Source organism: Mycteria americana, chromosome 4, assembly GCF_035582795.1.
Source record: "Mycteria americana isolate JAX WOST 10 ecotype Jacksonville Zoo and Gardens chromosome 4, USCA_MyAme_1.0, whole genome shotgun sequence".
In the NCBI taxonomy this organism is placed as follows: domain Eukaryota; kingdom Metazoa; phylum Chordata; class Aves; order Ciconiiformes; family Ciconiidae; genus Mycteria; species Mycteria americana.
The window spans coordinates 17,816,711-17,843,259 of record NC_134368.1 but is presented as its reverse complement, the minus strand read 5'-3'; the positions used below and the strand labels follow the sequence as shown (position 1 = coordinate 17,843,259).

The window sequence follows — 26,549 nt, the reverse complement described above, 5'->3', positions numbered from 1 at the left end:
CCGCTGGAAAGTCTCCTTCTCCTCTGTGCAGGGCCCAGGAAATCCCTGCTCTGAGCCTCTGGGCACAAGGGGAGCAGTACAGGAGGGAGGAAACCAGGGCAAAGCATCTGCCCTCAACCATCGAACGTGCCCCCGGCCCCTCTGAATTAGTATGTTTGTGTGCGTGTGTGTACCGTAATCACGCCTAAAGTATCATCTCCTGCTATTTGGCTGTTAGTATCACAGCAAGGATTTCTGGTTAGGGACTCTGTACACACCACGCTACTATTTATCACTCTAAGCTATGTAGCCACATCTTTTCCAGCTTTACACACAAACGACGAAAGTCTTCAGTAGTGTGGAGGACTCCGTTTCACGGAGTTGCCGTGGTGTTGGTGCAAAGTCTGCAGTCTGTGTGGTCAGGGTTATGCACACACTGAAGGAGCTGAACTGGCCTGTGATAAGACACAACAACAAACAAATATTTAGTAACCACTTTTCAACTACAACAGAGTAACTCCACAGTTACTAAATGCAACGTGAAAGTCAAAGTGCATGTTACATCTGTGCTTATCAAGTGGATGTCTTTTCTTAGGATAATTTTTTTTAGATCTTGCTGCAGAAAGATAACTTTGGTGTCTATACCAGCTAGGGACAAGAGCAAGTGAGTACGAAATAAAGTAGGGTGTGAACTCAGCATGTCAGCTACGCTGCGATAACAAAAATAATGATGAAAAAGAAGTAAGATCTCTTGCACGGACTACGGAGTTGCTGCCACGTTGGAAGTTCACCATCTTGCTTCCTCAGTGGTAACCCCTACTGCTACAATGTACAGCTGTTGCTAACAATGTCAGATATGATTAGGCTAGATTAGAAGTACAGCCAGTTAATCTATTTTTTGAGTTACTTCTGGAAGACACTGCAGACATGGACAAAAGCAAGAGAAAATGATCAGCATCAATTGCTACGTGCCATGAAAAGCCAGATGCTCAGCTGATACGGACCCACACGTTCTGTTTGCAATGACTTCAGGGGAGTGAAGCTAACTTCTACGGTCTATCCTGAAGAGCTTTACTGCACATGTAATTGCTTATTTTATTATTCCTCTGTATATAAAATAGTAAAATTAATTGTCTGTGTTGCTATACACAGTTGTTTATGTATGCGTTAGTTGAGCTCTGACAAAAAGCCCTACTTGTTATTCTAGCTTAAGAAGCGAGTTGTGAGCCACAGCAACGAGTGTGCCAACAACTCTTCATGATGTGTTACAGGCTTCTCCTTGCGCTGAGCCACAAGGGATCTAAACTACTACGTATTTCCCCTTCCTCCCCGGCCCTTAGCTTCTTTCATCATAGGCTGAAATAATCTGTACCTACTTACATGTCCTGGGAGTATTGGTTAAAGGCTGCATTTACCCAAAGAGAAAGCGAGTACACGAGCATCGCTATTTGGCAGATTTATGCACCACACCAGTTTTAATTTTTTCACAATGTATAGAGCACCCATTAATCAGGTTCAGCAATATCTAAACAGGAATATATCGCTCTGCCTTCAGGATTAAAGTCCTATCACCAGATAAGGCATTTGTCTCCTTTGCAGACCAACTTTTCCTTATTTAAAACTAATGTCACAAACTCAGTAGTTTATAGAAATGTTTGTTTACTTTGGAAATGTTCCTATCCGAGTTCTTCACTCTGAAAAGCTGTTCCTGACAGATTAGATATGAGCAATATTGAACCTTTGTTGCTTTTCTAATGTCACTAAAGAACACTTTTGCTTTGTGTGAAGGTCTCTGAACCCACACAGAGGGATAAAGGGTCTCAGGCTTTTGTATCTCCTCAGCAGGCAGATAGAGATTTCAGGCAAGTCAGAACTTGGGCTGCTGTTTCCCAGACTCCTGTTTTTCTCTCCTCACAATGGTGAATTATAGTAATTAATAATGTTTATCATGTCTCATGCCTCACTCTCTGACAAAGCAGCTGGACAGAAAGCAAGCTCAAACTATAGCAAAGGAAGTGAGGACCATCCTTGACACACTGCATTATCTGCATGCAGCAGGGAGGAAAGCTGCCTATTTCATTCTGATTATTGTAGGTAAAAGCGCGGTCAGATGCAAATGTGTTGAAGGAGGCTGGATTGCTCCTTCCCTGAAGGCAACTGAAGACGCTCAGTCAATGGCAAGTGCAGGGCAGAGAGCGAGCCCCAGACCCAGCCAACACGGGGTCTGCAGCGCGAGTGGAAGCCCCCGAGAGGCACACAGCCACATCGATGGGATGTGATGGCAGTAAGAGGGGAGCCTGCTCTAGCTTGCCGTAAACTTATATTAAGTCAAGAGGGAGATGCAATATTAGTTTTATGTTAGCAAGTTGTCACTAATAAGAGCAGGTAATTACCTGTAATTGTCTTCACAGGTGATCTTAAAGTTTCGGTCTTCTAAGATGCTTTTTAACCTCTTTATGGAATGACCTGAGCAGGATTCACTGGAGAAAAAAGTCTTTCGTCACTTATGTTCCTTGTGTGTACAAGAAGCTCAGCTAAATTCCACACTATGTCACTTTGCTTTATTTCAGGTAAGATTCTTTAAAAGCTTGTTTGCTAATGTGCTGTAAAGTTTGTGGGTTTGTGGAGTTTTGGCTACCATTGGGCCTTTGCTTGTAGAAACTATGTGATGTTCAGCTGTGCACCTTGCACAAGAACTTTGTGCGGGAAGGTATCTGTGGGAAATAACTCAGTTCCATTCACAGTTCAGTGTGCTCTAGAACTGCTCCAGAGCTGCTGGTGGCCTCCATCCACAGGAGCACGATATAAGACTCATTCAAATCTGTGGAAGGACAAAGGGATCAAGTCCTCTGTGTGATGAGAAAGGGCCAGTCATGAAAACCAGCAGCTAAGTCCCAGATAGGATGTAAGATAGGAGGAAGCAGTTAGAAAACATGGGAGGAAGCAGGCTAAGAGCACCTCCTATCTGTTTGACTCAGTGTGTGGCTGCTGCTACTCTGTTTTGGCAAGGGGCTGTTTCAACCACTTTTCCATTAGTAGGAGCCCTAACTTGTGTATTTGTTTTCCATCCAGCTAATGGTTCCATGAAGCATGTAGCAATGTCATACCTTTGACATCTTTATCTCTGTGCTTAATTTGCTTGAAATATCCCAAGGGGCCCCAAAGCTGTAGTGAGAGGATTGATAAATGTCATAGACACAGACAGAGACACTGTAAAAGACTTGTTACCTCAGGATAAAAATCATCTCCTGGTCCAGAGTATAGGACACACATCAGGGCAATAATACAATACTGGGGCAAATCCAGTTCCTAACATATGGCATTAGTGGAAAGCAGAGCCAGCTCTTCTTTGTTCACTAGACTTGCCAGATGTTATCAGTGATTCAACACGGAATACAAATCAGAAGATAAAAGGAATACATATTATTGGAGCTACCCTCCCTCTTTCTCCTTGGAAGTAAGTAGAAAATAAAAAGGAAACTGTTGTGAACTTGGCACAGGAGGAGAATATGTCAAGAAGGCTGGCAGGGCACCAGGTTGTTGAAGCTGTTGAGGAGGAACATGATGGCTTTTCTGATGTTGGGAAATCATGGAAGAAAGGATCAAGTGCCATGTCTGTGGGAACTAATGTACAGATTACTCAACATCCTTTTCTTCAGCAAACCTCTATGCAATGAGCCAGAAGAGTATGCCTGGCATGCTGACCACAGGATAGATGCATGCCTGTGAGCTGTGACAGATGTGTCAGCTTGTGTGACAAAGAGATGCTTCTGGGTGTCTGGGCTAGGGGAGGGGTTGCAACGCTGGAGCTGGTGCTGTGTCAGACAGTGAGGCTGGCTGAGCAAGGGTCTCTGCTGGGTCCACACTCATTCCTGAGTTGCACTGCATCATCACAGCCTGCTTCCTGATCCACAGCATCAAAGCTGCTGCCTCTGTCAAGGGGGGGCCTTAGGAATGGGAGAAACCACGGCAGTGCATTACAACCATGTGTACCACTAACCGGCTCTGAGGATAGGGGTTAAAGGCACTGAGCCTCATGCTCAGTGCTTGAAATGTGATAGATCTGCAAATGAATCTGATCAGGATGAAAAGGGTCACTCAGAAAGGCTCAGATGTGATTTGAGGTCACTGTTCTGGTATCAGTAATTCCATGGTAAGCATTTAAACTACAGATTTATTATTAAAAATTACAAAATCATTTAGGTTGGAAGGGACTGCTTGAGATCATCTAGTCCAACCAATATCAGCTACAGCAGGCTGCCCAGGACCCAGCTGGGTTTTGAGTATGTCTACAGATGGAGACTCCACAACCTCTCTGGGAAACCTGTTCCAGCATTTGAAATTATTTTATCAAAAATGGTTCTGCTCAGCATAATTATGCTATTCCTGTGGACAAACACATTTTCCAGCTGTTCACCCTTGCAAACGTAGCCTGCTCTGTGGCTTCAGTGCTGCACCCATAATAAAGGTCTGTAGAGCTCACTGGGGTTGGAAGGAATTTAAAGATCATGGGACCTCTTGAAAGCAAGGAAAATGTCATTGTGCCTTAGCTATAACTGTTCAGCAGTGCCTACGAAAAATACTAAAGAAAACAACAGTACAAATGTTATTCTTTCCAGTAAAGTAAGCAGCTAGGAGAGCGAATGTAGAGCAGGTTTCGTGAGCAGGTTTAAGACAGTGTCACTGTTAGACAGTCACTCGTCAGAACTGAGCTGCGCCGTCTGCCTTCTACACACTGCTCGTCATTTCGTACCGGCGTGACTTACCTTTGAGGTCCACCGATGTCATGCATAAGCCAAATGTGTACTGTAGAGACTTTATCTGGATTTAGGTTGAAGATCTCAATACTTCCAAAGATGCTTTAAGAGTGGGACATGAAAAAGCAAAACATTCTTAGTTAGTAAGACGTACAGACTATGTTCCCCAAATACTAGTGCTTATTAGTGCTGCTATTATTCTCAGTGAAAGAATATTATCTTGCCAATGGATTTTCACAGACTATTTAATTGCCTTATGGTAAAATATTTTCTCCCCATTCTTATTTCACTTTCAGGAGAACTTTTGAAATGGCAGACTGAAACAAGCTGAAGTTTTTCCATCTTTAGTGCCTTTTCTCCTTTTCTCCTAAAGTTCGGTTTATTGGCTATTGATTTGGTTTGGTGCAAAGGAAATGAACATGGCTGTTCCCCCAACCAGCACATTCTTCATCTTTCAATATTATTCAAGACTGCAATTCCAGCCAGGTAACCCAAGGAAGCACAGTTCTGGAGGGGTAAAATCCGTCAGCTCCATGAACAGTTAGAAATGTGTCATTCATGTGTAATGAATAAATAAACTGTAATAATAAAGTTACTTTGTGCAGTAAGAGCACAAAGAGCACAAAGAGCGGTGGATATCCCACCCGCACACCCTCTGAAGGATTTCAATTAATTACAGTCACTGTATAGAAGGAGTTAAGTGAATCAGCTCTACAACAGCCAATGGTTTAGACCCTATATGAGTTTACCAAAATCTGTTCTGCACTGGCGCTCACTGGCAAAGACACATTCACCAGCACGCAGGCCCCACAGAAACACCGATGGTAGCATGCTGCGTAAATACCTGCTGCTTCTGAAAGCTCCAGCTTCTACTGATCCATTGAGCATCACCTGAACCACACCACATGCTGCTTCTGCAAACTGAACAAAACAAATGGACGTTACACTCTGACACTACACGCAGTGCCAGACTCAGGGCTAGTAGACTCAGGGCTAGTAGACTCAGACGTCAGACTCAGGGCTAGTAGAAGTTACAGTAACTTCTTTAATGTCGTCAGAACTGACTTATACAAGTAGAGGATCTGGCCAGTATTTTTGCAGAACATGTCAGTGCAAGAAAAAGCCTCTAAAGACTGTGGCAAAACTGTGACAAAGCTGCATTAGCCAGCTATGAATTGGCAGTCTGAGGTTGCACAGGATTGGTATAGCAACTTTGCTGTCACTGCTGTTTTCAGACTTTATAGGGCTTTCCAGAGCCCCAGCAGCTACAGCTGTCTGACGGGGCTGTAGTAACTGGGAATAATCTTCAGACTGCTTTAACTTAGGCAGTGAGGACAAGCCAGAACAGAGTTACTACTAGTTTAAGGACATGCAAACCATCATGTATTCATTGCCTTGTGACTCATGCTCTGTGTTCTTTTGTGGCTTGGGACTTTTCTCCCCAGGGGTTAAACTCAGCACCGAGTTTTGCTTGATTTGATTTTTAAATTACTGGATCATGTAATCACTGTTCTTTTATTCTTTAAAACTCATGTCCAAATATTTAAAGACTACTAGAGTTACAACATAAAGCACCCTCTCTAGATATATAGTCCATTGGTAAGACAAAGAATTTTAAAAAAACTTAACACAGATGGCTGTACTTATCAAATCTTCCAAGTCCTCTTACATCTAAACAATGTGGCTCAAACTCAGATCTCGAGAGCTGTGAAGTTGCGGGAAAGTTTCATTATGTGTAACTTTCTAATGTAATAAGCATGAGTTTTAGTAGATCTTAAACTTATTTGGACTAGAAAGCCTGCCGTCGAGCAAGCCTGACTCTCTATGGTGGCTTATCCCTCCCAGACTCTGGAACTGAGGGGATTAATGAGAACATAGAAACTGTTTTGAGCTTGGAAAACTTATGTACACTAGTTTATCCACAAAACCTTTTTTTTTAACGGTGAGTAGACTTTTTCTTATGTACATGAGAGCTGAAGCATACAAGAATGCTTGTTTTCCACCTGGGCAGTCACCTACTAATAGTTGTATCAAGGGTGAAGTCTTGAGAGACATGTAAAATTAAACTGATACAGGAGAGCAGTCTTTTTTTCTGGCAGTTTTTTTCTGTAAAGTGCTGATTCAATGAAGGCAGGCTAACTGCTTAACTCGGACTGGCAGGGTCTCATTCATGTGATGGGAGTTGGCATGTGCATACGGGTGGGTACATCGTAGGAACCTTGCCAGATACCGCTGTGGGAGGACGTGCTCTTCAGGTTTCTGCTCTGGACGGGCTCTTCAGCTCTTCAAGGGGATTCTCAGCTGCTTGGAAAATTTCTGTGCCAATTTGGGCACTGCTCTCAACATTAACATGCTAAAATGTATTTTATTTTAGCAATTTCAGTCCTGTAATTTAATTAAGGTGATGATTATTATTATCGTAAGCATTATTTGCAAAGCTGCAGCTGTCTGCCAAGTGTTGTTCTATACACTGGCACACAGTCTCTGCCCACAAATAAGAATGCCCAAACTACAGTGACATTAAATATTGTACATAAAATATGGGACCTTGGAAATACAAATTTCCAACGCCATGATTTTTAGCACCTGAAGCTAAAGCTCGTGTGAACTTTTACTATTGCATGTTTTAAATCCAATTTGCAAACTCACATTTTTGGCAGTGTCAGGAACTTAATGCCTTGCAACATGCTTGGATGCAGGGAGATTTATTCTAGATCTTACCATCTTGGATGCCATTTTCCAGAATACAGAGCTAGGGTTGCTCTCACATTCACTTCGTTTTGGACAAGATTCATAGTTGATTCCTGAGAAGAAATACATTTATAGAATAGCTAAGATTAGAATGAATATCGTTGCAATGCTTATATGGCTTTGAGAGGTGACTACCGATGGCAAAAAGGTTTGCCGCCTACCAGAGCAAGAAGGCTACATGAGGAAAGGGCTCTAAGAGGAAAAGGAATTTGCATGTGTTGAAAGGCCTTCCTGTTTGCTCACCCCCATTTCAGGGAGGCAGCTGCAGGCCCCGTATGCAAATAACTCTCAGAAAACTGAGAAGGGAAAAGATGTAGTCCCACATGTGAGAAACTGGTTGGCTCTTGACAAATACTGTCCGATTGCACTGAAAAATTAAACTTTGCCCAACATTTTCAGTAATTCCAGCCCAGTTTAGAGGTTGCTAGCCTTAAGCACCAACCCAGGAGTCATGTGGGCAGCAACAACCCCAGGGTACCCACATGCTGCCCCGCCACTTTGACTGGCCTATGGCCAGGACCTGTTTGACTGGCATTCTTGTTTTGCAGTTTGTCCCGTAGAAGTCACAGGAAGGAAGCAAATAATCTAGATAAAGAGGGCTAGATGTGACCATTAGTCCAAGCAGCAACTTGGTGTTTTAATAACAGCCAAAGTTGTGTTTTGTAAATTAGCGTGAGAACGAAGTGTTATCTGCAGTCTTCCATAACATGGGACAGAAATACAGTTAAGGTTTTAAACTGAAGTACAAGAAAAGAATATGCGAAAAGGGTTGTGTTTAGGTCTAGATATACAAGAGAAAAGAATAATCTGGAATTCCAGTGTTCATATTTGTTTTGCAAAAAATAGGACTTATTACCTGGGGCAGAGGGGTCTCCACACCATGAAACCCTATCAGCCATATAACCCAACAAGGTGTCCTCCAAGGTAAGGAAATTTTGATTGGATTTTGTGTAACGATGAGCGAGGTCACTTGTCTTGCTCCAAAACAGTGACTGTGAAATAAGGCACAATGTCTAATAAGTGATACTTATACTAGAGCTGGCCAGGAAATCTTCCTGGAGAAAAACAAAAAGATTTCATGATAATGAAGGAGTTTTAGTTTTTATTGAAAAGCTGCAAGTTCTCCTTAGTGGGTCAGTTCTTATTTCTGCAGCCCACGCTCCCATTTCCAAAATCTTTTTGGGTGGTTATTTTTTGTGGAAATGGATGTGTTCAGCCTGTAAAACATTTTGAAAGAAAGGTTTTGACTGGTTCTCATAGGATATATACCTAATTTGTTGTGTGCTTTTGAACTGTACATGGTAGAGCAGCTTTTTGGAAGCAGTGTCCCTCTAACAGCATGACAGCATGCTCCATACAGAGAGCCGTACGCCCAGGGAACAGGGGCATCTCCGTCACTTCACCAGGATGACCCCCGTACTGAGGTCTGAGGCAAGCCTTACACAGGGACGATTTCCAGCGACAGAGAATGAACAGGGTTACGGGGGTCCAAAGGTGATAACTGCTGGACTCCTGCAGTAAGCGCAAGAGCAAAATATCATCCTCGTCGGCCTACACACCCTCACAATCATTACGGACAAGATCCCATCACTCAGAGCACTGCGCAGACATGCCATCCCACAACGATCCTACTTAAGCAGCCCACCATGAATTGTACTGTTACCTTGTTACAGGGTATAGGATGACTCGCTAACTCCATTAAAGGCTGATAATCTTCTGATGTAATATTACAGGGATTCTTGTAAATGAACGCATGTTTTAATGATTCCCATATTTTTAGGCAATCCTTATCTCTGCCGAAAGATTAAAACATAGTTAATTAGTATTTATGAGTATTTATGGCTGTGAAAGGATCCCCTTCTGTTATGGTCAAACACTATGGATCAGGTTTTAAAAGAGTTCTAACTATGCTCAGGCACCAAAACACATTATGCATTACAAAAGCAGAGTATCTTCAGCAAATTAAGTATAAACAGAGAAATCACAGAATCACAGAATCACAGAATCATATAGGTTGGAAAAGACCTTTAAGATCATCGAGTCCAACCATAAACCTAACACTACCAAGACCACCACTACACCATGTCCCTAAGCACCTCATGCAACCGTCCTTTAAATACCTCCAGGAATGGCGACTCAACCACTTCCCTGGGCAGCCTGTTCCAATGCTTGATAACCCTTTCAGTGAAGAAAAATTTCCTAATATCCAGTCTAAATGAGCAGTTCTAAAACATCTTTCTCTCTCTCCTGCATTTTAAATCATTGGTTATTGTAATATCTGAATGTCCTCTATGTTTTTGTCTCTTAAAAAGAGCAGTGCTGATATCACATAACCAGAAGATCAAATTTCTTGATTATTCATACCAAATCATGAGAAGCAAATGTGGCAGACTGTAGCCTGTACATTTTAAAAGTATGGCTGAAGGATACTGCCTCCTCAGGTACAGTGAGCCAAAAATAACCCCATGTGTCTCCCTGTGGAGTGTTCTACCCGACAGAAATAATACCTATAATTTTATCTAAAACAAAAGCAGGGGTCTGGCTGTTTTGGACCGATATTATTTTCATTTATGCACTAATTTGCAGCTATTGACTTTGCTGGAGCCACAGCTGATTTGCACACTTATAACCAAGACCCAGATCAGGTGCTTGGTCTCCAGTGGGTTTTTTCAGCCTCCTGATCCTCTGCCACGTTACAGGTTCTGGCCCTTTTGCTCTCACTGGAATGAGTCAGAGGAATGCCACTAAATTTACATGGGGAGGAACTGCTTCATGCCACGACACAACCCTATCACCTGAGCCTACACTTGTTTCTTAAGATGCTGTTTCGTCAGCCTAGGAAATAAAGCAGCTCTCTGCTGACAGAGGCAGGGCTCCTTTCGTACTACCAAGAGGAAATCTGTTGCACAGTGCAGGCAAGCAATCGTATCTCTGTACTGCAGTAGTGCCATGCTCCCTTCCTGAGCCTGCAGCATACAACGTTTGGGACGGCTCCGGACATTTGCTTTCTTGTACTTGAGGTAATGAATGAAAACTTTGCATTAAGATAATTCAGAATTCTTGTCTGTCTGGTATGTGCTTTCCAGGCTGTCCCCCGTGGGTGGACCTCCCTTCCTCTTCATGCTCCCCCAGTTCCAGGCCCACGTGGAAAGCCTGCCCCTCTCCTTACAGCACTGACAGTAATGCAGGGATTCTGCATCCTTCTCTTCCCTATTTTTATGCAAATTTAAAATGCTGACTGCATTATCCTGCTGTCTGCATGTCTGAATGGAGCTATTCTGACTGTCTTTGACTCATCCACCCTTTCTTCACTGTGTGCAATCATCTCCCAGGGTGTTCCCACCAAAAGCTGTCTGAAGAATGGACTCTGTCTTGTGTGAAGAAACTAATGCCTTCAGAGCACTATAAAAAGAGCAATGATCAATTAGTACATGACAGACACACAGCTGCAGGCTTTCTTACCAGTTGGTACTCGAGTAACATGTAGGATGTGGAATTTGATTAGTCTTAAAAATAGTCCTAAAGGGATTAAGAAAAACAGTAGTAATTCATTGAACATTTCCAAACATTTTCAAGTTAATCTTCCTTACAGTTGTGTGATCTCTTTCCTACTACTGAACTTGATCATGATTTCTACTGAGTGCCCATTGAGCATTAGAGGGTAAACTGGAACGCAGAGAGTTGAGCTGTTTGTATTACATGGGCAACGTCTAAACTGCAGGACCCAGAACCACTTGTCAGCTCCTGGCCATTTCCTCGCTGTCTGGACATGAACTCTGTTCCTTCCCTTCCTAAGCCTCACGGAAAATAAACGTCGCACAAAGAGGCGGCCAGACTCTGTCTGTCTGGGTCCAGAAGAAAGCGACAGCACCTGACAGCACTACGAACCAGAGGGAATGCCTCTATCAGACACACTACAGGGGCTTGGGCCAGTATCATACCAGGAGGGACCAAGCAATCCACGGCAAGATGTCCATGGCCTTCCTTCCCTTCTGCCTTTATCTATGCAGTAACAACTCTAACTTAGCATTATATATGATATTGGTTATTGGGAGGTCATACCACCAAGGTGGTTACTACAGCAGGTTTCCACGCCCCACCTTCTTCCAGTCCTCCTCTGTGAAGGGTCTGTGGTGGATATGTCCTCATCTCTCACTCTTGGGGCAGGCAAGTGCATTACGGTGCAGAGCTCCATCTGGGCTGCAGACACCCCGCAGCCTGACCTGGCTGATTTAAAACGAGCTTGGGTATTGCCACTGTACAGTGCTGTCTGAAATGCGGACAAAGCCTGGGCGCCCGGACAAGGCAGGTCAGCCCAGAGGGTCTCCGGCCATATGGCCAAGCAGGGCAGTTCTGGCCACGTGCTGAATTTAATTTCTTTCCATGCCAGTCTGTTACAGGGGCAGCCCCAGCTGTGTTAGGGACCACACCTCTTGTTTATATGAACCAAATTTACCTCCAGGGAAGTAAAGACTAATAACAATGATGATTTTTTTACTGGGCTATTGTCTTTCATCCGGGAACCTGAATGCACTTTCAGTCACAGCCACTGTAGAAATAAGAAGCCAAACTGCAGATGCTCTAAGGAGCACAGTCACTGCTTTGCTCTTGCACTGTCATATCAGGGAGTATTCACATGTTTTACTTTGCAGAATTTAACTTGGGTGTATTAAATTTTCTCCTGGAGGAGCCTGTCTCTGGCTGCAAACTGTATAAGTAACCCACAGAGACCATCCTCCCAACTTTGGTACTTCATTTAGGGGCTGGGAAGTTGTAAATACCTCTCCCTGTCACGCAGGATTCCAACATGACCACACTGAATCAGCCGAAAGAGAGGGCTCCTGCTGATTAAGGGGTGACATTACAGAAAAGGCAGCTGTCCCATTTGCTTTGCACAGTCAACAGTATCGTAAAGAGAATTTGTAGGGCTTGGCTGTAAGCTCTGGTACCTTTCACAGACATTTATATGGCTCACGCTTTCTAATTTGTCAAATGGTCAGGTCAAATGTCCTCCTGGCAGGACTTTATTTTTTTTAAGCTACTTCTGAAATCTGTTATATATAACAGTGTTAACAGCCACAGGTGACAGCTGGTTACCTGGTCATTTAACCTTTCATATTGCAAAGTTTTTAAGCTTGGTCTCAGAAGACAAAGTATTTTTCAAGGAATCATAAGAAAAACCTGGTTTTTTCTATTTCCAAAGCAGAGAGGTAAGTGATAGACACAGTAAAAAGCATTTCTGCTGCTGGACTCAAGTCATGGCCATGAGAACCATGAAGCAACAACCATCCAGGTGATTCACGATCCTGCCGAGACAGCTTGCTGAGTCACAGATTCAAAGCATCAGTTTTCTAGCATTTTAAGACACTAAGCTCAGCACTTGATGATGTGCATGGATGTCACTCATATCTGAGAGAAGAGTCTTTATCCACAGTCCTGGCAGAGCTGAGCGAAACTATATGTTTAACGTCACACAAGTGGTAGGGCTCAGCCTTCAAATGGAGGAAGCTCTTCTACAGCTGGTAGTCAGTGTGGTACTTTTAGTTGTACCACACAGAAAATGATAAGGCATGAAGACGGGCTTTTATAGAAACTAGGGGTTATCAAGCATTGGAACAGGCTGCCCAGGGAAGTGGTTGAGTCGCCATCCCTGGAGGTATTTAAAAGACGTTTGGATGAGGTGCTTAGGGACATGGTCTAGTGGTGGTCTTGGTAGTGTTAGGTTTACGGTTGGACTCGATGATCTTAAAGGTCTTTTCCAACCTATACGATTCTGTGATTCTGTGATTCTGTAGGCAATATCAGCATTGTTTTAGAAATCAAAATAATACAGCTCTTCAACATAAAAAAATACATACAAAAGCTAAACAGTATTTCATTTTTGCTGTCCTCACCTATCAACATGAATATTTTTACAACTGAATAAAAATAATTCATTAATTTGCCATTGGAAAGCTATTTCTCTGATATGAAATACAGGTTTTGTCGCACATCTCAAAGAGATTACCAGTCACATAGAACTGTGATTTTGGTTGATATATGAAAAAATAAGCAGTGAGAAGTCTTTAGGACTTGTTAACCCCAGCTCCAGGAAGATACGTCACTCTTTCCAGCCTCACTGTTGAGGCAGACACTATTAATAAAGTTTCACCTGTCCCTTTTTCCTACACAGCAAGAAAATATTTGTCTGGTGTGCAGCATTTAACTCACACTGAGCCCAGGTAAGGGCAGAGACCTGCTGTAGCTCTGGGCCTCCTGAAAACAATATGAGAAGTTTGCTGGCACTTGGTATGCTTAAAATTCCAGCAAGAACAGTTTCAGGTTGAAACAAGTACATCTGCCCTGCCAAAAAATGCCTGAAAAACAAACTGTCCTCTTAAGGCTGCTCCCAGCTTCTCATTGGGAAGTTCTCAGTCACAGAATGGGCTCATTTTGTTTTCTTTCTTGGTTTACAAAGGAAAGGAATGGTGCAAAAGATATCACCAGTCTACCAGTTAATTAAATTTATCTAATTCAGATACAGGAGTCCATGGTGAATATGCTTATGTACCACACTGCTGTGGGGCTCGCGTGCTCTCCTTCTCTGTTTTTTGTTCGTATGCTTTTGGTTGCATATTAATTCTGCATCGTATCTGCAAATATCAAATCTTTATGCATAATGGATTTCTTCCTTTGAGGCTAACTTTGTTTATGCTGAAATATTTGAGGCCTTTTATTCTACTACAGAATCTGAAATATTTAATCCCAATTCAGTGATACGTAAAATAAATATACTCTCATTTTATGTTTAATTTTTTAAAACTTTTTTCTATGAATGGAGTTTGGAATTGCTGGTAAATGTGACGTAATAACTAACAGACTTAGGAGGAACACTGTGAAACCTGCTGTAAACTCAAGAACTGAACCTGCAACCCTTTCTCTGGAAAGCGAGGATGGCAGAACTTGCCTTACGGAGACAGAGACTATAACCTGCACTCAGCAGAGCATCAAATAAGGGCTGGATACAAATAACCATTAAAACTACATTTCCTTATTAAATCCCAATGTTATATATACTGCAAAGCATATCCTGCATTTGTCCTTACATTTGGGTAGAAGTTGCATTTTCCAATGAATTTGAGTATTTCTATCCATTTACCTTTTATATGAATATCACATTAATCTATCAAACGGAAGCTGGGGCCAAGAATATTTCCATTAGCAGCTATCCTTGCAGCCAAACTTTAATGTGCATATTAGAAAAATGGACAGCTTCTGCATCATTATCTCTTGCATATCAGTACACTGGTCTGGCTAACCTTGAAAGGGTATCTTTTTGCCTAAAGAAATGGGATGGCATTGAACTACTTGGGAAATCTCTATTAATATAGATTTTTTTTCTTTACTTTGTAATTTTATTTTTTTTTCTTTAACTGGACATGACGGAGCAAGTTCATCCCCAATTGAAATCGATTTAACTGGTATAATATCAAGGATAAGTTTAATCCCTGCTGATTTCAGTTACACCATGAACAATGTCTTGCTTTCAGTTCAGCGCTGGACTGACATTGGATGCTAAAAACATCTTAAGAAGGGCAGTGTTTCTTTGGGCTGTGTTACCTCTAGTTTTTTACTCAAAAATTTGAGAGACATGCTTCAAGTATGGGGCCCATTTTAAATTTACAAGTGAAAAATGACTTCCAGGCTTTGTTCTGGAGAACTCAGTCAACTCTGCCCGTATTGTTCAAATCACTCTACCAGGCAGAGACACCTCCCTGGTGAGACATGGTCTCCCCTACAATCAATAGCAGCTTTTCCAAGGTCCTGAGTTTTCTGTCTAAAACATGACAATGTCTTCAGGCCACACTGAGATTTTGATTGTGGCTCTGCGGTGAGGCTCTGAAGTTCGAGCTGGAAACAGTCCCCTGAGCCCTGTATGTAACTGGCCTTTGCAGGGATCAAACCTCACCAGCAGCTGCAATTTGTAGAAGAAAATTCTTCTCATTTGCTACCACCGTTAGCCAAAACAGTAATGCAGATGTGCACCTAAGCGCGCAGAAATGTGGCTCTTTAAAAAGTCAGTGAGAAGTTTGTGGTTATAACAAAGCTCCTTAAAGGCATAAGACCAATTCACACTCTACTCGGAGTCTAAGGCATCGCCTTCACCTGTAAAAGCCCAGGCGTTTCAGAAGGAGAATGAACACCAAAGGATCTAAATGGTGTAGCAATATTTCTGCATCTAACAGACCCATCTTCGCCTGTGTGTCAGTTTATCTGCCTCTTTCAGGTAAACTGTGATGGCTGTAGACAGCGGTGCAATTTATACATCCATATTCAATTTGTTTTTTCATGTGAACTTACGAGTAGCTACGTCTTTCTGTTGTCAAAAATTATGCAATGAACAATAACCTTTATGCCTGTGTTGAGAGGAAAGCCCTCTGCAACCCAGAATCCTTTTGCTACCTTTTTTGCCCTAAATATTGCTGGTTTTTCTTCTGCTGTCCCTTCCCTTCTTCCAGCCTCGCCGTCTCCCACTGCTGCTTTGGAGTAGCTTTTTTGGAGCCGCTGCCAAGCCCAGCCAAGGCAGCTGCGGTTGGACTTCTCTGCAGCCAGCTGGAGCAGCGGGTGCGAGGAGCTGACGGCCAGGAGAACACTGCCGTCAGGCGGGAGAAGGGACTGCCCCGGGGCAGCAGCCGAGGGCAGCCCCGAAGGTGTGCGGTTCTTCCTGCCGGCTGATGCCCGACCCATCTCCAGACCACTGAGTCAGAAAATGGGTGCGTGCATACAACCGATCGGCTTTGTTCCTATTATTCTAGCACCTAAAGTCTCCCATCAGGTATCTTTGTGCTAAAAATCAGACAAATGTGAATTAAGAGAGGTCAGCCAATATGCTGTCATTGCTGAGGATTTGAGGAGACTACTGTCTGCTGCTTTTAGCATTAGGATAATAGAGAGGGGAAAAATTACCAAGGGAAAGGATGAAGGAAAAAAATCATGGAAGACCTATCGATCTCAACAGCTTCAGTGAGCACTAGCCGCTCACTACCCACTTAGTTTAATTATTGCAAAGTGTCTGCCACCATAATATTTATGGTAACTGACTTTTTTTCCAATATGAGAATGATATACTTGATTTTTTTGGCAGCTTGATTTTATAAGTATTGCTCTCTGTTAATTAAATAGTTCAAAAGCCAGTAAAGAAAGCATTAGAGGAACTGACTGGGGATAGAGACAGAGATCCAAAACTCTGCCTCAGAGAAAGATGACTTCTGGAAAGGTTGCCTGTAGGCAGAGCAATTAAATTCCCCACGGCAGAGGTGGGGAGTCTGGAGGTCTGGAAAAAGAAGTACAGGGTGAGATTTCCACTGGGCGCACCTCACATATGTTTGTGTATGAGGAATGACCTGGAACAAATAATAGCTCCTCATCACACCGGTCCTTCACCTTTGGCAGGAATGAGAAGGTTTTAAGGGCAGGTGTACTTGTGGCTTTGGTTTATAGCTCCTAGAGTATTTTATGTGAGTTGGGAATCAGTGCTCCAGGACAACACTAAGCCTTATCACCCTTCCGGGAAGGGTTGAGCCAAGAGGTCGCAGCTGAAGAGTTCATCTACATAAGCAGAATTTTTGCTGGCTGGATTTCAGCTTTCCTGGGTGAAAAAACAAGCTGTTTAAGCAGATGGTGTTTTCAGCGATGCTCTATAAGTGGGACGCAGTCTCTAGAAGGGCAGAAGTCTCACCTGGATTGCATTTTGACAGAGGGTCATAGTTGTTCTACAGTTTAAGCTTCCAAGTGAGGGCCATGTCATCAACAGATATAGAGGGAACGAATTTAAGCTGGCATCTTACCCCTTGATTAGAAAGTGTATTTTTAGTAGTTTTATTTTTAATATTAAACTTGGAAAAACACTTCTATAAGAATGATCTAAAAAAAGTATGTTATAGCAGGGAAACACTCAATGGCTTAATGCAGCTGTAGATTTTTTTTTCCCCGTAACACAAATTTGCAGTATATTGGGGTTTTTTATAGAACTAAAACTGCTGGGATGTGGCATAAATGCAGTAAGTCAGGAGAAGTCCCTGCTTCAAGGGTGGCATGTGTCAGCAGGACAAGGACAAGGGAACAGATCAGCGATTTAGGACGCCTGTGAGTGAGCTCCTTGCTAATACCTTATTTTGGTGTCATCTCCTGGGAAGACAGACTGCATCTTTAGCATCTGTTTTTACCCTTGGACACTTGAGGGAGATCTTCATTTGACCCTAGGGGAAAAAGGATCTATTCCTCCTATCCCTATGGATAAGCAAAGTTATTTTTCCCCACGGGGCTGTGAGGTGTTAAACAGTTCTCGAGTTTTAACCATACCTTAGCAATGACAGCTGAATGGTATCACCTCTGAGCACAGCTGTTTCACTGACATCTCTACAGATGTTACAGGAGCACTGAAGCAGGGAGAGGTGGGAGGGAACAGGATTCCCCCTTTCAGCAACAACAAGCTCCTAGATTGGCTCATCCAAACATTTAATAATTTCACTCCTAGGGTGGGGCTATAACTTAGACAGCCACCAGCCATGGCTCTGTATAGCCAATTCTATAAAATCAACCAACACAAGAGAAGGCAAAGAACAGGCAGCTAACTGCGCACGACTAAATAGCTGCATAAAGTTGCAGTAGAAAACTAAGTTGGACAGTATTTCATCAACAGATACTTCTGATTAATGTGCAGAAGGCCAGTACAGACAGAATTATATTCTCTCTGGTATCTGGGATTAAAACCAAAGGAGACTTTCACTGCAAGGAGATTTTAATATATGACTGTGGGGTAATCATGATGCAGTATGTGAAATAACCCATGATGCATAACCCAAATGTGAAAAATTATTTGCAATCCTACAGAATCTTGCAGTAAGAACCATTAAGTATCTAAACACTGTTAAATAAATGTAAGAAGTTTGAGTATATGAGAAATATATAGTCATTTAATAACAATTTTTATATGATTATAACTCAATATAGATAACAGACAGATAAGTTGACGTATGGCTGCCAAAGTGAGAGAGAAATTCAGATCTCAACAGCATTTCTGTACCTCAGAAGTACATTGATGTTAGCCATGGAGAAAAGACAATGCATCTTTTGACATCTCCCCCTTAAATTTGCAGGACACTCTCAGACTTCGGGTTGCTGTTGTCAGTGGTGTTACAGCCTGAGAGGGTAAATTTTCTGCGCAGAACTGAGTATGAGCTTTGCACAGAATTGGATGGCCTTTCACAGTCTAGCATTGATGTTTATACCCAGAAGAGCAGAAATAAATATGCTGACGATTAATTATCTCAAGAACAAATAAATGATAGCTACCCACTGCCATATGAACGTGCCTCTTGCTAAAGAGAAAATTAATTCTTTCTAATGAACTTCCTCTAGGAAGAGATGACAATAAAACCCAAATGGAGCCCTATCTTACAGCCCAGAATAGTTATGGAAACTAGCCTTAAACAGCGTGAGGACTCATTTGAAGGACCAACTGTAGAACCAGTAGCCCTACCTCTAAATCCTAAAGCACTAATAACTGTCCATTTCTGCCTACTAAATGCTATGTTCCAGTTCCCCATTAAAGCTCAGTACAGCATATTTCAATGGAAGTGTACCTTTAAGTAAGACTCAAACAATTGTTAACGTTTATAATGATTATATCTTAGTTACCAAGAAATTATAAGAACAAAGTCGCTCATATACAAGTTAGGGGAAAACAATTGTAAAAGAAGACCTTGTTATAAACATTGAAGGACAGAAGAAATGAAAAACAGTTATGCACGTTTCATATAGCAACGGCTAACACAGAAAAGGTATTAAAGTCACCACATTGGCACATGAAATAGGGAGGGTAATATTAAAAGTGTACACTGAAGCATTGTAACAAATGTTCTGACTTGGGCATTTTAATAAGCAGTGTGTTATTATGATGATACAGTGCCCATCTTAATACTGAGCAACAAACCAAAAGTAGCAACAGATATCAACACCACTGCCATTACAGATGAGCCAAAACATTTCTGCATCACTGTTTGTCCTCGTTACCCAGTGGGCTTCTTGCAAGTCTAAAAGCATTTTCTAAGAAATATAAGAATAGGAAGGCACCTCTGGAGATCGTCTAGTCCAGCCCCTGGCTCAGAGAAGGTTGCTCAGGATCGTGTCCAGACTGGTTTTAAATATCGCCAAGGATGGAGCCTCCACAAACTGTCCAGGCAACCTGTTCCACTCTTTGATCACCCTTACAGTAAAAAAAGGGGGTTTGTCTTATGTTTAAATGGAATTCCCTGTATTTTACTTAGTGCCCGTTGCCTCTTGTCCTGCAACTGGATACCACTGAGAAAAGCCTGTCTCTCTCTTCTTTAATCCCCCCATCAGGTATTTATACACACCGATAAGATCCCCCTGAGCCTCCTCTTCTCCAGGCTGGACAGTCTCAGCTCTCTCAGCCTCTCCCTGTACGTCCGACACTTCAATCATCTTCACGGTCCTTCACTAGACATCCTCCAAATATGTCCCTGACTCCCTTGTACTGGGGAGCCTAGAACTGGACCCAGCACTCCAGATGTGTCTCGCCAGTGCTGAGCAGAGGGGAAGGATCGCCTCCCTCCATCTGCTGCCAACACTCCTCCTCATGCAGCCCACGACACCACTGGCCTTTGCCGCAAGGGCATCTTGGTGGCTCATGTCCAGCTTGTCCACCAGGACCCCATGTCCTTTCCCACAGATAGTGCAAATAAAGCCATTTGTTTGCTCCGGAACCAAAAGAGATGGTGTAACAATGGTAACAATTCCATTTTTTTTAGAAAGCGTATTTTTAAAAATACAGAAAAGCTAAATCCTTTGCAGTTTGGTGTATATTAAATTGAGAAGCTTTAGAAGTCTGCAGTGCATCTAATAGGGTGCTAATGCATTACGATTAGGTAGTAACACCGTACTCTTCAGAAGACTGTGATTCAGTAAAGGTTTCTTTTATGTAAAGCATATTTTCTTAATGAAAAAACAAATCTCAGGTAAGTTTCAGTATAATGTCATGGTTAATATAAAATAAAGCTAACATTTTTGTGACACTGAATCAAATCATGGCTGTTGTTTAGTGCCATGCTTGATGTGAAAGTGTTAACAATCAGCGAACAAATGCAAGGAAATGAAATTAAAAATGCCTAGCAAAGCATCAAGGCAAAATGCAAAAGTAAGCCTACAACAAAACCCAGATTTCCTTCTGGACGAAATTATGCTGCAAGTGCAATAGTATCTCACACAAAATCATGTTCCATATGTTCTTTTTGACAAAATGTATCTCCATCTCCACAGGCTGCAAAGGAATGGAAAGGCAGAATGCATTCATGATCATGCAGTCAGAAGACAAAGCTCTCCTGGAGGTGCACCAACTTTTACTAAATTTAATGGAACTATACACTGTTCAAATTTGTTATAACAGGAATTTGCCACTAACTATAAAAAAAACATTAGTTGATCCAATTGTATTTAAGGGGGAAATATATCTTGTGCGTCCACACAACACTGCATGAAAAATGTATTGAAGTTCTACGCTTTGCATCTTCATCACCAGGTTCTTGCACTGCTTAGTCAGACACAGTAGGATTGCTGGGCCTGGAGAGTCACATATGTTACTGAAGTGGCTCCCTGTCTGCGTCCTTGGTGCTCTCTCACCGGCAGAGGTTAGACAAAAGATAAGCTGGTTTGACTTCAGCCATTTTTAAATAGTAGGTCCTTGAAAGCTTTGCTTAGCTTAGGTGAATCAGAGACAGAGAAGTGACTGCAGGTCTGGGGGGGGGGGGTGGTTAGTCATTATCTGGGAATGAAAAAAAAAATGTCTTGAGCTGCAAATGAGTTTATTTCTAGAAATAAACTCAAAAGATTAGTTTATTTCTAGACTGAAAAAGCAGCATCGTTTGTTGAGGATCAGTGACGGTGACCTCCGTTTCTTCCCCTCTCCTTCCCCAGGTCACAAAGTGCCGATCGTATCTGACCTCAGCCTGCCAATTCAAATATGGTGAAGAGGAAAACTAAACCGGTTAACTTCGTATCAACAGGTTGCGTGCTACATCTGTTACTACCTGTTCTCCCCCAGCAGGCATCAAGGTGCAAAACCATCATAAACAACATCCTCCGAGCGATGGGTAAGTGATCAGCTCACCACAACTGGTCTTGACCAGCGCTGATCTTCTGAATGAGCTGGCACTGACCTGGCCCTGCACAAGCCAGGTGCCTGTGTGCAGCTCTGCGTGCCCCCTCCCGCTTCCCGCCTTTGCTTATACCAGGGATAAACTCTTGTCAACTTACATTTGTATTGCACGAGACCTGGCGTCTGAGAACGGTGTTTTGTTAGCCACAAGAGGGAGTCCGTATTACTGGGAAAGAGGAGATGAGGTAATTTGAGGTCAAATCCTTCCTTCAGACCAAACTGCCTTTGGCCTTTATTCACACAAAACTACAATACATACCAAGGGCCATGGTTGACGAGTGTGGGATTTTTGCAAGATTAGTGAAAGCAGAACTTGCAGCTCTTGTTAATGTTGAAAAAAAAAAAAAAAAGACTATTGACCTGTGACAAACTATTGCTTTAGCTCTGTCTTCTGGCAGCAGGGAAGCCAAAAAGAAATACTACTCTTTAAAGTGTACAGCTAGATGTGCAACTGTGTGTGCAGGGAATGAAACCCCTAAAGCCTGCTGCTATACCACCTGCATCTTTTCCTAAAAATGAGGCTAATATTGCAAATGCATTATTTGAAGCATTTGGTATTCCCTGCTTGTTTCTCCTCAACTTTGGCATGATGACAGTTCTATGCAGGAAGACTAACTGAGGAAACTGTATGCGTACAAGTGAAAAGAGTCATCCAGCCAGCAGCAGAAATAAAACCAAGGATTGCATTGCATGCAGGCAGCTAAACAAAATTATTACCAGCAGGTGCTGTATACAGTACCTGCGAATTGCTCTTTAGTGAGCGAGTTCAATACAGCGCCTGAATGTTTCGATGATTTTGCAGAATAAGCGAATCAACAGGATAAAATCTGATTGCACGAGGCGCTTACAAAACTCGACTGCAGACAGCAGCAGTGTTTCCAGTGGCCTCACTGGGCTTGGGTTCAGCTCACAGTTTGTATTGGAAAAGACAAGAGCGTGACCAGAGTGTGCCGACTGCGTATGGTGTCCGGGGCTCCAGTAAGATGAAGGAGAGTGCAAGGAGGTATCCTTTAGGATTAAAGCAGCTGTGATGGTGAAGCTGTACATTAGCACGTCTGTGGCCTTCTCACATGATTTATAGCATACAGTTGCAAAAGCGGAGCTAAATGGGGGCTGTAGATTTGTGGCCCCTGTTAAATCCATCTGTGATATCTAGAAACGTTATAAAGTCCATATTCGTATGTCAACAATCCCCCTTTTTTCCAAAACCAGCCAGCTATTCCAATTTGAAATATGGCACTCCAAAACGTAGTAAATAGTCACACTAACTACTGAAGTAGAACAGATTGCTATTTAAAAAAAAAAAGAAAATATTGTCAAAGATGGAACTTATATAAAGTTCCCTTTATATAAGGATATAAAGGCTCTGATATAAAAAAGTAAAAATACGAGGAAATGTCCATGAGTTTACTGAAAGCAGAGCTTTTTAAACAAATGCACGTGTTGGTGTAAGATTAAAAGGGCAAGAACAAACTATGGACAAATTTATGAGGAAATTAGAAGATTTCCAACCAAGGCAGTGAGGTTCCCATGGTGGGAGTAGTGGCAACAATAGTCCTAACTGAGTATAGGATACAGCTTGCTCAGCTCATAAGCCTGCCCGAGTTTCTGCAGTTCCCTGTTCCTACTCCTTTTCTTTGATTAAATGCACCAAAGATCTCACGCGATGCAAGATCCAAGGCCTACACTAACGATGAAAGAGCGCAGGATGAAAGATACGGGGCTCTCTGATGTGTCCTAAAGGCACGCGCTTTATTATCAGAAAGTGCCAGTGACAGAAGGGGTTGGTTACACGACAAAGTGCACTGAGCTCAGCAGATCAGAAACGAGGACTCTCAGGTTGGATTCCCAGAAAAGCACCTATGTTTAATTCTTGTAAATGCCTTGTAAAATCAACCTTTTTAGAAAGCTTATAATCATGGGTTTGTGATTTTTTTAAAAAGTGTCCTTGAAAGAATTACTCAAATTATTTCCAGGTCAGATTCAGACTGTGTTGTGAATGAAAATATACGTGACATTGGCTGGAAACTTAGCCACACAAAAGTGGTTTTTACATTTTTAGCACCCCAATTTGAATGAAACAAGCAAAAGCAATAAAGGCTATTAGGCTTCAAAATAATTTCAGATTTAAATATTGAGTATATACTTCTTTAATAAATTAATGTGTGCTTTTAGAAACTTGTACGTGATTTTGCAAAAGCTTCAGAAGCTTTTAAATTTTATTTGTAAGAGGAAACCCCCTTCCCTTCACTAAACCCACTTAGGTGTTTAATGTAAAGCATGGACTTAAATCTCTGCATGCTCAGGCCATGATTTTCCATGTGCCCATTTCCTTCAAATGCTGCAAATCAGCTTCTTCATACAGCACTGGACATCCAAGGCCAAGAGAAGTCCAAATGCAAGCCAACTATGTACAGCTTTGTTTTATCAGCTCAATCTCATGAAAACAAGAGGTGGCAATTGTCTTTTTGAAGTCCAGACCACGATGGTTCTGTCACCTGGCCGAGGTGTGGGGCAGCCCCACGGTGCTCACAGCCCAGGGTGGTGGAAATGTCTGCCAGAAGCTTACTGAGGACACAAAATAGAGGGGCTGGTGCCACAGAAGTGATGGCTGGGTCCCTGCTGAGAGGCCCTGGCTGCCCTGGCTCCCGTCCTGAGGGGCTGGGTGTCCCCAGGAGGACCCAGGCCCTCCTTATTTCATACTCTGCCTTTCCCTGCGGTGAAAGGGATCATAAAATCAGTTGTCAGCCCTACTATGCTATTGCAGATCCAGGCCCAAGGAAACCTCTTCTGCAGCAGAGGAGCGGTGGGCTGCTCCTGCTCGGGGTGCTACTGCACTACCTGCTGCGACGGGCTGAGCAGAGACCAGCACTGGGTGAAGGTTTTGCCTGGGACCGCTGTGCTGGCACTGGGATCCATCTGTACTTCTCCATGCAAGCTGTCTGTGCGCATCGCGAAGTCCTACCCACACGCTAAAAACATCTGTTTTGGATAACCCCAAGCTATTTCTCAACACTTTTCTAACATCTTTGTCCATCCCGTAAATCTGTGCTGAACCTTCTCCTTTTCCTCCCTCCTGCGTAGTTTTGGCTACGTGAATGCAGCGTCACATGTTACAGGATTTGTGGCAGATTGGCTTTATAGCGAATTGCCTTCACCTCCACGTACTCAAACCTGTTAGAATCCAACTTTTATTTTAGCCGGCTTTAAGGAAGTTACAAAAGGCATTTATGATGGAGTTTTGACCTAGGATTAGTATTACTTACACTGCTTCTGCGGGTAGTTTCCTTAAAAAGCCAGCACTCGGGCACCGACAGGTGCTGGCCGGGTGTGCACATTTTGCTGCAAAACAGACCTCTTGCTCCCTCGTTTCCCTCTGCCACCGCAGGCCGGGCCGAGGGGCACGGCCGGGCGGGGGGAGCACCAGCTCCCTTCTCTTCTTCTCTTCTCTTCTCCTCCCTTCTCCTGGCCGGACGCACAGCCGAGACCGCTACTCACCCCAGCTGAGGGTACCGCGCCATCACGTAGCTGTAGCATCTTCCCAGGATGACTTCTTGCAGATTCCTAGTGGTCCCTCTGTCCTTCCACTTCAGCATTTTGGGACTGACCTCTCGCTTCCCGTGAGTCAGGACAGAGGCCAGCACGACGGCGAGGACGAGGGCGGCCAGCAGGACCGCGATCCCCACCAGAAGGACGGTGCGCTGCCGCGTCCGGGCAGAGCCCTGCTGGAAAGGCATCCTGCGGGGCCGGCTGAGGAGCAGCGGCAGCTGCTCTCCCAGCCGGCGCAAAGGGTAAACAGCCGTCTAGCGTGTCACGGTGCGCCTGCCCCCCGCCCCGGGCTCGGCCCCGCCGCGGCCGGGAGGCCGGGCCGACCCCCCGCCCGCCCGCCCGCCCCGCGGTCACCGGCCGCCCCCGGGCTGCCCGCAGGCCGCGGCCCGGCGCCGCGGGGCAGAGCCGGGGAGAGCGCGGGTGGGCCGGGCAGCTCGTCCCGAACGGGAGGCCGCTGCCCGCCGCCCCCCTCCCAGCCGGCTCGGGCCAATTCAGTCATTTTTAAAGCCAAACGATGGCTTTCCGGGGCTCCGGACGTGAAGATGAGCGCCTGGCTGTTGCTCGCCTTTCGTTTCTCACCTTGCCGTGACCTCCCCGAGTTCAGCTTTGCGAAGTTATCAGCGATAACTCACAGAAGCGAATCTCAGGAAATTACTCGTAAAACTCGCGAAGCCTTTGTTCAAGTAACCATCCCATTGCAGCGACATGCTCCAGCTAATGTGTGAGTAAAAGCCCAATTCAGGTGACCCCAGCCTGTTTTCTCTAAATTAATGTGTTTCTAAATGACAGGCGTTGAATCCGACTTTACCGAAGGCAATTACGAACTTCGCACTAGTCATAAAAATGTAGTTCATCAACACACAATGGGGTATTTTGTTTCTCTCCCTTGCAGATAGGCTTGGATTAGTTGTCACATGAATTTCTAAGACTAGTGTGTAAATTGTGGGCGTTTGAGGCTGCGTGAAGTCATTTAACGAAGCATTAGGTGTTCTCTGGAAGAGGGAAGTTAGTTCATTATTGGCCTCTCCAAACAGGGCGATTCTACTTCCGTAGTCAGAAGCCAACATAAAATAAGACTCAAAATCTAAATGAAAGAAGCTGTGCAACATCAGAATAATGTTAACTATAAATTATTCATAAATTGTTCATAATCGCTTACCAAGCACCCATCTTTAACTGGTTGACGGTGAGAAAGGGCATTTGTGACACATCTCAGTCAGGACTAAGCAGCTCTGAAAGACCTGAGGAATGCTGTGCTCTGACCACAGCCTTCCCTGGTAAGCAATAGGATAAGCACA

General features: G+C 43.4%; 1 protein-coding gene across 1 annotated transcript; it reads right to left on the bottom strand.

The window, feature by feature from the left end:
• CD38 (CD38 molecule) lies at positions 1-25,439 on the bottom strand. The gene is made up of 8 exons (XM_075499784.1): positions 25,201-25,439; positions 9,151-9,280; positions 8,344-8,479; positions 7,458-7,540; positions 5,581-5,657; positions 4,746-4,838; positions 2,373-2,459; positions 1-434 (listed from the first exon to the last, which is right to left on the bottom strand). The coding sequence occupies exons 1-8, from the start codon at positions 25,437-25,439 to the stop codon at positions 353-355; spliced, it is 927 nt and encodes a 308-aa protein (XP_075355899.1). The 3' UTR covers positions 1-352.
• Positions 25,440-26,549: the final 1,110 nt, after the last annotated feature.